The following is a 16,519-nucleotide window of genomic DNA, read 5'->3' on the forward strand; positions in this document are numbered from 1 at the left end:
CATTTAACTTTGTAGTAAGAATAGAGAGGTCTTGATGAAAGGAAATGTCTTCTGCAGTTTAAGGGCAGGTCTGGGGTCCATCTGAAGCGGGATTTCTTCCTCACTCACGCCTCCAGCGCTCGCTCCGAGCTCTTCATCAACCTGAGGGAGGTCAGCTCGCGGTTGCGGCTGCCAGCCGGAGAGTATGTCGTAGTCCCGTCTACATTTGAGCCGCACAAAGAGGCCGACTTTGTCCTCAGGGTTTTCTCTGAGAAGCCGGCGGACTCTGAGTGAGTAATAAGGGGAAAAACTGGAAGGAATTTGTCTTATTTTGGGGAAAAATTGTGAACAATATGCTTTTGGTTAATAATGACTATGAAGTTTATAATAATAAATCCCATCATTTGATATTCAATCTTAACATCGGCAAATAGTCTTCTGTCTTGAAAAGTCCTATGGGAAAGTGCTAAAACTTATGGTTCCACGGTTTTATCAGCATAAAGTTAACATATAGCTTAAGTGTATTTGTACATTTAAGATAGTGTGCAGGCTTTTTTTTTTTTTTTTTAGAAATTTAAGAATTATGAAATACCCAGAACTTGTATTTTTGTAGGTTTGGTATCAAAAAAGAGAAAAATGTTTCTAAATTTGTACTGTAATCTTATAAAAGATGTCTTTACAAGGAACTATTTCCTTGTAAAGTATGTCTTTACAAGGAACTATTTGAAGAATATAATGGGGAGACATTTAATAAAAGGAATTACTTAACTTTTTCTTCCCCTTTGTCAATGTCAGGGAGCTTGATGATGATATCAAAGCCGATCTTCCAACAGAGGTGAGAGGATAAAAAATAAGCTGCTACACCAGTTTACCTGCCAAAGATATGAAAGATAAAAAGACTAAATCAAGTTACTTATTTGTGTTTCAGACACAGCTAGATGAGAGCCAGATTGACTCAGGCTTCAAGAGTCTCTTCAGACAGCTGGCAGGGGCGGTGAGCAAACTTCAGGAATGGTGTTTAAAACTGTATATGCAGTTGTATTTACATTTTTGTCATAACTTTTTCTCTTTGTGCCAACAGGACATGGAGATCAGTGTAACAGAACTGCAAACTATACTCAACAGGATCATCAGCAAACGTAAGTAACAGCTACAACCCTCGTAAAGTCTGCAGTAAAAGCACAAGTTTGTGTTTTAACAAATATCTGAAATGTATCAAATTGCTTTAAAAATGCCAGATTGTGTCTATATTAAGTTCATTTATTTTTCTTTTTGTCCGTCTCGTGTTAACAGATAAAGACCTGAAGACAGACGGCTTCTCTAAAGAAGCCTGTCGCAGCATGATAAACCTCATGGACGTATCCTTGAAATTTCATCAGAATATCTCATTTAGTATATTACTAAAATGTGATACAAAAGGAATAATAACACAGTAAAATAAAGGAACTGACCACAATAGAACTAAACTGCTGCCAGTTCATTATGTGATGATACAGAAGGGGGCTAACAGCTGTTGCTGGGCAACCAGAGCAGTTGGGTTGCAGGCTAGGCTAAGAGCGGCCCCACACAAACCTGTCAAACCAAGCTTTTTTTCTCCTGGCTGCTGCTCCCTCGCCAGCAGGATGGACGACATGAGGCTGCAGATTTCTAACCACCACTTGGACTACTGTGTTTGCTGCTACAGGGGAGACTGCCATACTTAATTTCGCTGTGCTTTTACAATGCAATGACAATAAACAACTATCTATCTATCTATCTATCTATCTATCTATCTATCTATCTATCTATCTATCTATCTATCTATCTATCTGTCTAACATTGCTGATATCTAGGGACATCACTTAAGGGGAATCATCAGACTTTCGTTTGTGCTTTAACTTATTCTGCTCAGACTGACGGTAGCGGGAAGCTTGGCCTGACAGAGTTTCATGTTCTGTGGGAGAAGATCAAAAGATACCTGGTGAGTTTAAACACTGACGGGTCAGATGTGGAAATCAGGACAAAAAGTATTGATTCACAGTCATGCCGCTTGCGTCAGCCTGCTGTTTACTTTGATATCCAGCCAGCTGACTGTTTTTCTAATTTATCTTTGCTGTCTTAAAAGTAGCTTCTTTCCATTCTCCATTTTTCTCCCTCTATATTCTCTACTGCCTCTACCACTATTACAGACTATATTCAGGCAGTTTGACTTGGACAAATCAGGCACGATGAGTTCTTATGAGATGAGGATGGCTCTTGAATCTGCAGGTACTGTTCCTTTTCTAAGACAAAGAGGCACTGTAAGACTGTCAGTGATCTTTATACCTTATAAGAAGTGTCCCTGCTGTCTGGTCTGACGTTTTTCTCTATAGAACTATTTGTTCTTCTGCCTCTAATTATCGTATTTTCCCATTTAGGTTTCAAGCTGACCAACCAACTGTTCCAGCTGATCATCCTGCGATACACAGAGGCAGACATGGCTGTCGATTTTGACAACTTTGTCACGTGTCTGGTCAGACTGGAGACCATGTACAGTGAGTCCCATTACTGCACACCATCAGTTTTGTTTAATGAATCAGTTGCATATTAAGAGCCCATGCACCAACCTCAGTGTGAAGACCTAATTGTAAATCCAAAGTCAGAGAATTACTACTCTTCTTCATCTTTTGTTGAACTTTTAAGGGTCTGAACATGCTCAAAAACTCCAGACTGCCCCAGTAGTACCCCCAACAAATTGTATAATTATGAAATTTGGTGAGTAGATTCATATTGGCATGTTCTACAAAAAAGCCTCTTGGAGTAATACCCTACCTCCAATGGGGAATTCACAATTTTGAATATAGTAGTGAAAACTGGGGTATTTTGCCCATTTCCAGAGGCCCTTTAAGGTTTAACTTGACTAAAGCCATCCATCCAATCAAGCTGAATTTTGGTAGACAGCTAGAAGGGAACTTAATGATGAAGTTATTCAGCTTGTGTACCAAACTCAAAGGCTGGGGCCATGTTTAACCACCAAATTTGCCTATTTTTCAAGAAACAGGAAGTAGCATATAACTCAGCCATGCATGGTCCAATTTGACTGAAACTTTTCATGTACGTAGAGGGTTCTGACTTTAACACATTCATGCCGTAATATTTTGTAGAGATTGTAGCGCCTCCTAGTGGTGATAGGAAGTATCAAGTTTTACAGTACAAGCTGCTGTTTGAAGCTGGCCCAAGGTGTCAACCTGAAATTTGTGTCAGAAAGGCCAAAAGAAATTGATTCAACACTGTGCCAAAATCTGTGACTTTTCATCACAGGGTGTGGCCTCAGTAGGCCGACTAACAAAAAAGTCACCATTTTTGTCTTACTCTTTATTTGCAAACAGTCATACCTCTGTTATACATCATCTTTTCTGAGATAAATTTAATGTGTTTTTTAAACAGTTTGTGCCTGAGCACATTTATACCTCTGGCAACAGGAAGTTGCTGCTCCTGAATTTTACATTACCAGATATGTAGGAAACATTTTTGGTTGAGTCATGCTTAGATTTGCTAAGGTACATGCCAAGATGTTGACCTTATACAATGTTGAAGATCAAAAGTCCATATGAAACAGAGTGGCAATGGGGATTTTTTTGTTTGCCACAAAACAGGAAGTTGTGTTTTTCAGATGCATAACATACTTGTACAGCCATGTAATTTGGTGGAAAAATACCCAGTGAGAAACTGAGATAGATGTTATAGATTTGTTGTTCAGTGGTGCCCCAAAAAAAAAAAAAAAAAAAAAGAAAAGACCCCGCACCATATTTAATCTAGAATTTTGAAATTTGGTAGATACATGGTACATGATCGTACATGGTGTGCTGAACTCTGACGTACTGTCCGTGAAGGTGCCAGACCCGTTCAGTACTACCTTCAACCCTATTTAACATTTTTTTAGTCTCAACATCAGGTCTGATCAAGATCTTTACAATTAAATTCAATTAATGTCTGTTATTGAAAGTGAAGAAGAAAGTAAAACTCTGGGTGGGTTGTTGTAATATGTCTGGATTCCTTACATTTACATTAATAATGATTTATTTACTTACATTACCTTTAAGATGAGGTTGAACAGATTCTTAAAATGTGATGCAACTGAAATATCACCAAAAAGAAATTAAATAGTGCAAAGTACAAATGTAGGCACCTCCTGAGCATTTCTATAGCAGAGGTCATTGGGTTTAGAAAACAATTAAAGTCTGTATCTTATCTGGTAAAGCTCAGTATTATAATGCTCAGCTCCTGATGTAATGGTAAAGTAGGACATGCCCTCAAAGACCTCTTAGGGTTACGAAAAGGTTGAATGGATAACCATTTATCTGTAATACAGATGTGATTAGTGGCTTTTGGAAAATGTTATGGATCATGTTTTTCTGGCTTAAATCTCAGATCTTATCAATAACTTAAGGACACTTAATCAAAATACTTTTCTACACCCATTAGGCGTCTTATTGACACTTTTTTTCAGATACATTTTTTAACTTTATTCCACTCAACACAGGATCATTTGTAAAGCACCTTTAATGCATAACTCATGAAACCCAAAGTGCTTCACAAGGAACAGACAGAGTTAAATTTATAGTAGAAGTAGAATAAATGTGAGAAAAATCTAAAATGAATATATAAATCATAAAAAATGAATACAGTGTGACGTTAGAAATGATTTATGTTGTTTTTTTATGATATGTCCATTAAATCTGATGTGGTTACTACATGAGCATTGATGAGCTAGATGCAAGACTACTTTTTAAGTAAACTGAAAATTAAGTCTTATATTATTTCTTATTATGTACATGTTTTTAGAGGCACTGGTAGCAGGGTTTTTTGCATCCCAAAGTGGACATTTTAGGATTTATGTTTTTTGGCAATGCATTAGACTAAATCTTCTGAATTTTTTATCAATTAAAATGTATACCTTGTCAGACATGACAAAACAAATCATCTGACTAGTTTAGAGCAGCGTGTCGGTGGCCGTCATATCCTCCTATACACTGCACTTCAAATGATGCATCATCAGGATCCTAAGCTGATAGTTGCCAGACTACCAAGTGAGTCGTGAAAACTTGTGTCTTGGCTGAAAATGACACACTATCGTGCCCAACTTAACCTCCTGGGACCTGAGCTTTAATTTGGAATGCATTTTTAATTTCTCCCACTTAAATAGTATAAGTAGGACCTGATAAGTAAAATGTCAGCCTTTTCTTTAAATTTCTTGGAAATTTTCCATTCCATAATACACAAAAAATTTCCCCAAATTTCAAAGAAATTACTTAAAATTTCTGTGAAAATTCTTCAACATATTTTCAATGTCACACCCCCCCTGAAATTTCTTTAAATATTCCCCACATGTTGCAGTATAACTATGTCATAAGCTAAAACATTCCAGTCAAAAATCCTAAAACTGTCCAATAAAAATTCCTCAAACTTTTTAAGAAAACATTGGTGAGTTTTTGAACCTGTTAAAGCCCCCAAATTGCGCTCAGATGGCTCTGGGTCATTTTTTTACGTTTTCAAAGGCTTATCAGTAATAAACCTATTCCACCTCACTATCTTGATCAATATTCATAAAATAAGTGACCAATGTTTTCTGTCTTTATAGAAACTTTTAAGACCATGGACACGGATAACGACAATCTTATAAGCCTCGACTTCTTCCAGGTATACCCATACTTTTCTTGTACTGAAACAATTGTTTTTTTTTCCATTCAGTGTCAGATATTTCTTAATATTTCTCTCTTAAGTTACTGGTGTTACCTTATCCTGACTGCCTCCTCTCTGTGCTCTACAGTGGATTACTCTGACCATGTTTGCCTGAGCAGCGCAGACTCTTCTGTGCCTGTTGCACTGCATTCTGCTGCAGCTCCAGGCGCCAGTATTCGTCATTTCAGAAGTGCCTTTTGTCCCCCACCAATTCTTCCTCTGAGGCCCTCGGATGCTAAAAGACTGTAAATTCATCGTTACAGTGCCTATACTGGAAATGTGCCGATCCTTTATTTGTCGCCTGAAAGCGTACTTGTCATAGTCTGGCAGTGAATGCTGCAGTAGCACTGACTGTTAGCTAGGCACACTGTTCTAGCATTATGAACATTTCTTGATGGTAGAACTACCTTGGAAGCAAAAATGACCTTACTGGCTTTATTTTAGTGTTTACCGACAACAAAGTTTCTTATTTTTGAAGCAATATCTAGCTTGCTTAGTTGAAAACATCTATTTCTCTATTTTGCCACCAAAATTCAACTCCCTTGCCAAAAGGAGCTAGCTTACCAAACATATTTTAGAAAAACAAAGCTCTTTAGTTCAGTTCAGACCAAAGAATCACAACCAATTGAGTCTATTTTAGATGGTTGCAGTGGACAGTAGCAGCTATGTGAACTGAGCCATTTCAGCTCAAACAGGGGGCTTAGCTTTACCTATGTAGCTACATCAGCTGTATAGCTACGTTATGTATGTAGCTTATGCAGCTAACAAATGAAGGCATAGCCCCCCTACCCCCAAAAAGAGAGACAAAAATGTGATCTGATTTTCATAGGAGATTAAAAATCTGTGTTATTTCTACACTGTGGGTAAATCCATCAAAACAACATGTTTTGCCACTCTTTTGCCTCTCAGCTGCAGAAAGCAGAAATACCAGGTTTTACAGGGTTCATAGAACACACAAATATGATTGGGCAGCAGATTTAGGCAAAGAGAATAAATGTTCTTACGGAAGTTTTGAGCAATTTATAATCTTATTCTATGGACTAAAATTGACTACTTTTTTTAGACTTTGAAATGACTTAAACTACAAAGAGTAGAAATGACTAAAGTGTGACTTTAACTAAAGAACATGTTAGCCTTAAGACTAAAATAAAACAGCTGTCAAAATTAACACTGAATGATAAAACTGCTTCAGAACTATCTCAATGTTACCGCATAATTTGGGGTAAACCCCTTAGTTATTTTGTTGAAGCACTCTGGATCCTCCCTTTCTTTTTGTCTTATTTAAAAAAAAGAAGAATGGCAACTGTAGCAAGCAACTCACTTTTACTGTCCTCATTGAAATCTTATGCTGAGGGTAACATGTAGCTACAATACAGGCATGAAAAGTGGATGTAGAAACTACAGCAGAGGGAGTTGATGCATCGTCTACTCCAATTGCAGCGGCGTGAACTGCTAGACTTTGAGAACATTGCAGAGCCGCCTTTTGTGAGCTGTTGCAAGTTTTGACTCTTTGGTCTGAGCTCGGCTGTACTTACAACAAACATTTAGAATTAATCAAAATGAATACAAACAAGGAAACAAAGCCAAACTTTGGGTGCTCATCTTGACTTAATTTCAATGTTTGCCAAACTGAACTAGTAAAGCTGCTAACCAAACCGTCTGAAATAAGTTTGTAACTTAACCAATAGGATCATTTTTGCTCCAAAACCTCCACGAAGAATCAAATTTGAAGTTTAAAGAGTTTTCCCCAGTCACGAATTGAAGTGACATATTTTAAGTCACTCAATAGTTGCATTTTATCTTTTTTTATCAAGAATAGGCAATCACTTTTTACCTTCTGATGAAAATATCTGTTTGTCTGTTTGTATGTATAATCACTTTGTTATGTGGATATTTCTGTGTGGCTACAATCCACTCTAATGAAAGTTAAATGATATGTTTGAAGGCCCAAAACTTGCAAATTGAGCTGTGGTGTGCTCCATTTATAATGGAAGTCGGATGTCAGATGTCTATTTAGGATTGTTAACCTTAGGGTTTGTGAAGTTCTTCTGAGTTTTTGAGTTGGATTTCCACCTTCACTGGGGATGATCTCTCCAACTTCCCAGATCAAATGGAACGTATCATCAATCTACTGAGGATAACATGAAAATTGCTGCCCTTAGAGCTCATTTTTGGAGCAGTGGATGTTGCTTAAATTGAAAGTTGCTGAAAGAGTCAGTTTATTTTTGGGTCAACTTTTTAATGCCTATTATTCAGCATATATGAATGACCTTTACTTGGCCTGAGTAGCAATGTTGCCTGCTTGGCATTTTCTGTTTACATCTAGTGCCAAACTTCTCTTTAATCTGAGCATCAAGGGTCCAACATGAAGTTTAACTGGGCCCTGCAGTGCTGAGACGGGGTGGTGTGCTGTATCGTAAGAGAATGTGTTTAGTTCTATTACTTTAAAGCTAATTTTGTTTAGCTGTAAAACTTCTTATACTTGCTTATCTTATTGCATGGCACTTTCTACTGACTGTTATTGCAAATAAGGAAAAAAAACTTCGATGATGTCTTGAACTGGATGTTGTAGGCGTTTCAAAAGGGATGAGTCAGCCTTGTTAAGTTTGCCTTTTAAAAGGGAACAAGAACAGTCAATATTTATGGTGAAGGTGAACTATTATGCAAGATGGATACATTTGTACATGCATGCTATTTGAAATATTGTCTGCCTGCCTTATTTCTATCCAACTGGGGAGCAAGTGTTTTAATGAGAAATGTCACTTCTGTGTGAAAGACATTTTAAAGTATTAAAGATCTACATTTGAAGGGTCATGATTTGATAGCCAAGTTTTGATAGCCAAAAAAAGAGACCTGCAAGAGTGCAGATATCTAAATAGTATGTCCTGCCAATGTTTAATTCCCTGGATTAATGCTGTAAATGGCCGTCAGTTAAAAAGTGGCCACAGAAACCTTAAATTTATGACACTCCAGAAATGCCAGCGTTCCTGTCTTCACTTTTTGCAGCGTAATGCTTATATAACCAAATGTTTACAATAGTGACATTCATGGTCCCTTTGGACTTTTTCATCATGCAATGCATTGATTTACTGTGTGTATCTGTAAAACTTTAATGAACACTTTGAAATTAAACATGGGGAGGATTTTATGAGTCTTGATTCAGTATCAGTTTATTCCTTTTGACATAACCGTATAAAAAAAACTGAAAGGGTGGATGTTTTTATGGGTGTGATGACTAATCCACTTATCCCCCAAATAACAGCACAAACACATTTTACATGATAATAAATAGCATCTTTAGTAACAACATTCATATTATAAAAACAAGCACAGTACAATACCTTAATGTACACAATTCAATATCATAATATTAAGATCTTTACAGCAGATTTTTTGCTCATTGTTAAGTTAAATTGCAAACATTTATACAAGCTGATCATATACTTTAAGTTATAACAAATACATCCATTTAAAATGATACAAAAAGAAAACAGCAGCAGCTTATTTTGGAGCTGCTCTGCGCAGGAATGTAACACGTCACATAAGGCAGGATGACATGTAAATAAAGATGTGTGCATTCTGAGTTATGATAAACCAAATACAGTCCATTTCTCACATTAATAGTAAACTACGCTGGGGTTTCTCTAGCACAACAGCATTGAATGTGAACTACAACCACTCTGAAGTCTTCTACATTCATGCTAACAGGCTAAAATCAAGCTTAAACTAGCACTAAAACGCACAGCGTTTCTTTTTTTAGACAAAGTTGTTATTGTGCTCAATCCTGGTCACCATGGTGGAAACCAGTCGCTCCAGTTGCTCTGCTCTCTGCTTTCCTGTTTGGAGGACCTCCTCGTGGTTGGCCTTCTCTTGGCTGTCGTAGTCCATCACTGCCTGATTGGTGATCAACGAGAGGGCGAAGACGCGCATGCCGCAGTGACGGGCCACGATCACCTCGTGGGCTGTGCTCATACCTAGTGTGAAAGAAATTGAAACAAGACATCAGACCACTACTGGTAAGAAAGGTTGTTTATTTAATTTGCTGTTAATGTTGTAACTGCAGAAGTAGAAACACAGCTAATTTTGCTAATGGGTGCTAGCTCCATTAAGATATCCTTTAAAAAATATAAAATGTGTTACCCAAAAACTGTTATTATTTTGGTTGCCAATATATTTACCACTTACAGTTTTGTCACAATTCAGTCGTGAATACAAAATCAAAAAAATTCCACTTGTCAAAATGTTTGTTTACAGAACAAGCAGAGTGGCACTGCCTTGTGATGAAACTAAGAAGAACAATACAGTCAAGCACAAACTTTATGTTCTAATGTATGGGAATTTTTAGATTGGAATATTTTTATAATTTGGCTATATTGGGGTAAAATTAAACTCAAAGCTAATATTGATAGTAGGTGCTAGCTAGCTAGCTCATACCTAGTTAATGAAACACACGCTGTCGCTTAACAATACAAAAATATCACAATGACTAAGAAACTTTTAAACATATTTTTTCACTGTCGCAGAGGAAGAGCCGAGTCAGTATCGCTAAAGCTAGCAACAGTGACATCAGCATATTTATTAGCCTGTGCTCATTTCTTGGTAGTTCATGAGCACACATGCCTTTAAAAGCCGCCCAGATACACATGGACATAAACATAAGATTATTGTTTAATGTGACATCAGTAGAAGAACTGCAGTGCTAATGTTGCTATTGAATACGAGCTACAATAAATTAGGCTACGACTTGTTACAAATAAGCTGTGCTCATACCAAGTAAGTGAAAGAATACATTCAAAAAAATTCTTAAAAAGATGCAGAGAAGGATAGAAAATGCAATAAGCATAAAAAATTATCTTACTATTAGTGTTAAGGAAAAAATGCAAAGCTAATGCTGCTAATGGCTGCTAGCTAGCTAAAACAGGAATGTTCTGAAACACCCGTGCAGTCTCCAAGTAAGCTAGAATGCACTTTGAAGTAAAAGCACACATAAAGATGTAAAGACAGATTAACAAATTTAAAGTACTTTTTAAACTTTCAGTTTTTGAAGAAAAATACAAAGCTAATGTTGCTAATGACTAGCTACATAAACTTTACATTTTGACAAGCACTTGTGCTTTCCCTAAAAGGGACAGCTCTTATTGAAACTAACTTATAAATGTATAACAAATTTGAATATTAGAAATGATTAGTTTTGTTTGTATGTTTATATTTTTGGATGAAATATTCAAGGCTTTTATTGCTAATGGCTGCTAGCGAGCTAAAATGTGCATGTTTAGAAAAACCTGTGCTCTTTCCCAGTTAGAGAGAACACTGAAGTAAAACACTACATAAGGATGTAAAGACATAGAAAAATATATATAAAACACCTTTTTACTAATGTACGGACCCAGGGAGGTGACATGAACGTGTTTATTTTTCCAATACATGCGTTTTATTTGTATCTCGTGCTCGCGATTTCTCAGTATCTCGGGCGCGTTTGATTTGTATCTCGAGTGCGCGATTTCTCTGTATACGTATTATGTGCGCATGACATACGAATAAAATGCATGAGAGATTATAAATTGCGCACGTGTTTTAAAAAAATAAACTCATTCATGTCACCTCCAGTATCATTGTTTGGAAAAATTATAACCTTATGTTGCTAATGAGTGCTAACTAGCTAAAATGATATGCTTTGAAACACCTATGCTTTTCCCCAGAAAGAGAATAATATAGTAAAATACTAAATAAAGATGTAATAATAGCTTATCACTATTGTATCATGTAAAAAAAAGGGAGGGAGTAATGTTACTATTGGCTAGCTACAGAGAATTTGCATTTTGAAAGCACTTGTGCTTTCTCTTCAGAGTGCCAGACTTTATGAACATAAATAAATGACAAATATATGTTTTTAAAATGACATATTTCTTGTGTATTAATAATTTTAATAGAAATATGCAGTGCTAATATTGCTAATGAAAACAAGAAAAACAAGACATTTTCCTGACAAACGCTTTCTTAATTTAGCTTAAAAATAATTTTTCATATCTTTAGCCTCATAGCATAATTGCCTTGGTCATTTTTTTGGCCAAATTGTGATATCTACCTTACTAAACCCTTCCTACGCTGATGATTCATTGTGCCTAATTCTTCTAAAAAAAAACTTTAAATATGACTTAGGCTATGAGGCTAACGATATATATCACCGCCATCCTTTTACTCTGCTGTACTCAGTAACATTGGCCTACAGTTTTTTAAATTTTTTTAGAGAAACTACTCACCAACAGCATCAGCACCCAGTTTGTGGAGCATGCGGCACTCAGCGATGGTCTCGAATGATGGTCCACCCAGCACGCAGTACACGCCCTCCTTCAGGAAGTCTCCGTAACCCAGCTCCTGTCCCACGTCCATGGCAAGCTGCTGCAGCTCTCTGTCATAGGCGTCAGACATGCAGGGGAAGCGTACGCCGAACCTGAGAGAATGAAGACAGGTTTAGTCAGAGAAAATGTTATCAACATCTGCAGAACAGTTTTACAAGGCTGGGTTATGCAAGACAGAAGGAGGATTGCATAACTTTACCTTTCATCATTTGGTCCTGTTAGCGGATTGTTGCCTGCAAATCCTGGCATGTTCAGGTGGTCCTTTATGATCATGACATCTCCAACTTTAAAGTCCTGATTCAGGCCTCCGGCTGCATTGGTGAGCATCACTGTCTCCACCCCGAGGAGTTTGAATATACGTATTGGCAGCGTAATCTGGAAGCAGATACGTTACATTGAAAAACCTTCTAAAGGGAACTTTTCTGTTGCATGACGAGATACTGATCATTCTTTATAGGCTGCTGATTTCATGGCTTATTGCTGCTTGAAGTGAGTCATTAGAGGCTGTCTGTGACTTATACATAACTCACCTTCTGGATGGGGTAGCCTTCATACAAGTGGAAGCGCCCTTGCATGCAAACGCACGGCCTCCCCTTCAAGGTGCCGAACACCAATCGGCCAGCATGTCCGTGCACTACAGCAAAAACAAAATCAGTAACCATCAACAGAAATTCGAGAACATTTGGCCTTTTTTGAATTCTGCTGGACTTAAACTTACCAGTGCTTTGAGGAAAGTTGGGGATGTCTTTGTAGTTAAAGGCCACTTGGTCCTTCAACATATCAGCCAACCCTCCGAGACCCGAGCCGCACACGATGCCCACCATGGGTCTGATGTCTGTCTGGGCCAGCAGCCAATCAGAGGTGGCCTTGCATTCTTCATAGCTGTAGCTGCATGACATGAAAAGCAGGGTCGAAGGGTTAGGACAACCTTTGTTGCGAGTGAACAATGCAGACGTCAGGGCATTATTTGTGTGGGGCCTCCAGAAAGTTCAGCAGTTGTATGCAAAAAAGGCAAACTCTACATTTTTGTCCTTTTACTTATCCTCATATATTTTGCTTAAACAGGTCTTTAAATTACAACAATTCCACCTTTTCTACAGTCATTTTCCACCTACCATGTGGTAATGAATTTAATTTAATCTATTTAATCACATGAAGGATAACGTTATTTTCAAGGCAGCCTGCCTGATCTGCTGCTACTTATAAGGATATGACTTTTGAAGACACTCTCACGCACATTCCTGCAGAGTCAAAGCCATATCACGTCCCTCGTGCATGATGACACACGCTCTATATAAGTGTCTGCTTAACACTCACTTATTCCCTCACTAATTGGTGTAATTCCCTTAACAAACTGCTTCTTTTATCCCCACCTAAACTTGAATCAATGGATGTTGTGTTTGGTCCTTAAAGATCCTTATTAAAACAGTAAAGCAAGTCCTTTAGTGCCCTATTAAACCATAAAGTTAACACTTTCTACCAGAATAGTCCAACTCAAACATATTTAATGGTGTTGTCAGCAAAAAGGGGGTTAAAAAGTTCTTAAGACAGTTTTACTCCACGTGGACTCCCTCAGGAAACTCTTGGTTTCTGTTACTTAACATCTGCTGCTCAAAGTGCATGTGCACATATGCTTTTTGGGCCCTCTTCTATTTTTTTCCTCTATACCCCTCGTCACAACCTTCCCATGAATGGGCCATGTGTTCGGCAGCATGGGGAAACTGAAATCTGAAAGAACAGACTGTTCAAAAGTGTACTCACCCCTTGTTTGCCTCTGGAAACATTATGAAAGATAAAATGAGGTGTCTGGCGTTGTGAGAAAGAAGAGCAAATGTGTGAAAACACACTTTTTAGGTGAGGAAAATCAAATTCCAAAGCAGGAAAAAGTTGAATAAGAGCCCAGCTGTTGAAAAAGTTTGATGGAGAGCTGGTCTTTTAGAAAATTTTGAATAAGTTTAGAGTTCTTCTGGTTTGGAGTCCTGTTAAAGTCTTCGGTTCTTCTCACTTGTGTCTGGAGAAAAGGCACAGATGCCGGCTCTCTTATAGACCCTCCAGACCTCCCTCCCTCGAACACCACACCTCCTCTGCTCAAACTGACGCATGTGCCTGCTGCGCTCTCATTGGCTGCTCAGACACACCTTCAAAATAGTGAATACAACCTAGAAGAGGAAACATACTTTTTGATCCGCCCAGCAGCCCAGTATTAGTGACTTATTAGTGTGTTTAAACACTGCGCTTCACATCAGTGTCAACAGGAAATGACATCCGTGCAGCGCTCAGCTTTTATTGATCAACATTCCAGTTATTGTCCCAGATACAGAACAAGATATGATGTGCTTTTCTTTGCGACTCAGGTTGATGTTTAGAAACACGTGTCTGACGTGTTCGTCAGTTTGTGTTTTCATTGAAAGAGGCTTAAAAACATACACGTCATTGCACACTCATGATCACATGATCACAAATACACCTCAGTGCCAGTAACTAAGAACCTGATGACAGGAGTTAATGTCAGATCTGTAACCATATGTTTACTTTGCCCAAGACTCACCTAACTTAAGCCAAAACCTCAAGGCACACAATATTGTTACTGATACAAAATAGACTTTTAAAATGTTGTTACGGCCCGTCCATAAGGAGGGAAGAGCTTTCTGTGTCCCAGCCAACTGGGGGATCATAGAGGTCAGTTAAACTGTGGTCCATTGTTAAATTAAGCTGCGACAACCTGAAGAATAAACACTCATAAAATCAACAAAAATTTGTCTTATTTACTTGTACTTTGGTAGGATACAGTTTTCTTAAAATTGTAATCCTCTCATAACAGAATTACCTTTTTATTAGTAATGTTAAAAATGTGGATGGGCACATTGAACTAAATGATTAGGAAAGTAACTCTGATTTCATAGCTAGGTCATAATGTGCACAAACATCAGGAGGCCAGAAAATAAAGTATAAGAAAATGAGACATCTGGATAATTGTGAGAAAAGACAACAAATAGGTGAAATTTGGCAAAAAAAAAAGAAAAAAAAAAGGGTTAATGTGGCAAAATTGGTCAAAAGGTGGCCATAAAAAAGGCAAAAAAGGGTTGAAGGTGATTTTCTTTTTTAAATGGCAAAAAGTAGCAAATTGGGTTCGGATTTAGAAAATCAAACAGGAAAAAAGGGTGGAAAAAGTGGCAAAGAGAAGAGGCAAAAATGGCCCTCAATTCAGAAAATGGGTTAAATGTGACTAAAAGAATCGGCAAAAAATAGTAGTTAATGTGGTTGAATTGGTTATATGTACAAATAAATAATCTCAAAATCTGATGATACAATACGATATGATACAAAAAGATACGATTCAATACAATACGATACAATACAATATGATATGATGAATATGATACGACATGTTGGGAAATTATATGATACAATATAACACTATTAGGTATGATACAATGCAAAACATTACTATACAGTACAATGGGAATATGATACAGTGAAATGTGATAGAATAAAATACAATACGGTAAGATATGATTAGATAAGATATGATATGAAACAAAACAAAACAATTAGGTATGGTAAGATATGATATGCTAAAAGATGTGAAATGTGGAGACACAACACAATAGGATACTATATTTTGAGATTATATATGTTAAGAAATGATATGATACAATACGATATGGTACTGTATGGTACAATACATTATGATTTGTCATACCTTTTAATATGATACGACACAATATGAGTTGATGTGGTATGATTTTAAACAACGATACATCTGCTTTCATGTGTTTTTCATATGTTAATTTTTCCAGTTTATTTAATTTTTGTTTATTAAACAACAGAAATATGATTTGTAATTGCAGGAAAATACAAAACTAATTCTCAAGAAGTTTTTCTACAACTAAAAGTCCTCCTTAGGTCTTGGAAGCCTAAATTTACAGCTGATCTGTCAAAGGGGCAAAAAAGTCCAACATTAATCCACCATGAGCACCCCACTTTTTAACATTTAGCAAAGATAACTTCTTTTTAATGGACAGAAACCTCCAGCTGAACCAAACTCACATTGAATAACCATGTGCTGTTACTGGACAAACTGCATTTCTGTACCTTTTTCTTTAAGTATCTATCACCCCATTTCCTCCCCCCACAGCTGTGCAAAACTTCCTTTGCTAGTAAGACTTGTCTGACACACCTTGAATGGAGCATATATGTGTTGTAAGTTTGTCAGGTTACAACATAGTAAGTAATAAACATACACTATGTCCCTGTGATTGGCTCATTTATGGCTCCTTATTGCACTCATGGGATCCCTTTCCATCCCTGACACTCTAACACACACTATCACGAGGAAGATCAGTCACCTGGACTGAATGTCCTGTAATCAATGTTCCTTAAATAATATGAAAGGGCTGGTTTGTTCAACGGTGATGGACACACTTTAGAGGAGGCGGGTCAAGGTAAACACAGCAGAAAGCAAACACGAGCTCATGTTA

The 16,519-nt window shown here is 37.3% G+C and overlaps 2 protein-coding genes across 3 annotated transcripts in view; one reads left to right on the forward strand and one right to left on the reverse strand.

Annotated features, from left to right (window-relative positions):
* Positions 1-8,827, forward strand: part of capn1 (calpain 1) — a 49,251-nt gene extending 40,424 nt beyond the window's left edge. The window contains exons 13-22 of one of the 2 annotated variants that reach the window (XM_041780005.1): positions 58-269; positions 775-814; positions 908-973; positions 1,061-1,118; positions 1,273-1,337; positions 1,871-1,939; positions 2,148-2,226; positions 2,376-2,492; positions 5,579-5,637; positions 5,768-8,827. In XM_041780005.1, coding sequence (XP_041635939.1) covers positions 58-269; positions 775-814; positions 908-973; positions 1,061-1,118; positions 1,273-1,337; positions 1,871-1,939; positions 2,148-2,226; positions 2,376-2,492; positions 5,579-5,637; positions 5,768-5,794 — 792 coding nt within the window. In that variant the 3' untranslated portion in view covers positions 5,795-8,827. Of the gene's footprint in view, positions 1-57; positions 270-774; positions 815-907; positions 1,119-1,272; positions 1,338-1,870; positions 1,940-2,147; positions 2,227-2,375; positions 2,493-5,578; positions 5,638-5,767 lie in introns of both variants that reach the window. The other variant, XM_041780004.1, reaches the window with a different exon arrangement.
* A 4-nt stretch (positions 8,828-8,831) lies between these two features.
* Positions 8,832-14,058, reverse strand: pnp5a (purine nucleoside phosphorylase 5a). Its single transcript, XM_041780006.1, has 6 exons — positions 13,800-14,058; positions 12,757-12,926; positions 12,569-12,672; positions 12,238-12,413; positions 11,940-12,130; positions 8,832-9,653 (listed from the first exon to the last, which is right to left on the reverse strand). Exons 1-6 carry the CDS (start codon positions 13,820-13,822, stop codon positions 9,436-9,438), a joined length of 882 nt encoding a protein of 293 aa, XP_041635940.1. The 5' UTR covers positions 13,823-14,058; the 3' UTR covers positions 8,832-9,435.
* Positions 14,059-16,519: the final 2,461 nt, after the last annotated feature.

This window comes from Cheilinus undulatus, linkage group 22 (genome assembly GCF_018320785.1).
Source record: "Cheilinus undulatus linkage group 22, ASM1832078v1, whole genome shotgun sequence".
In the NCBI taxonomy this organism is placed as follows: Eukaryota; Metazoa; Chordata; class Actinopteri; order Labriformes; family Labridae; genus Cheilinus; species Cheilinus undulatus.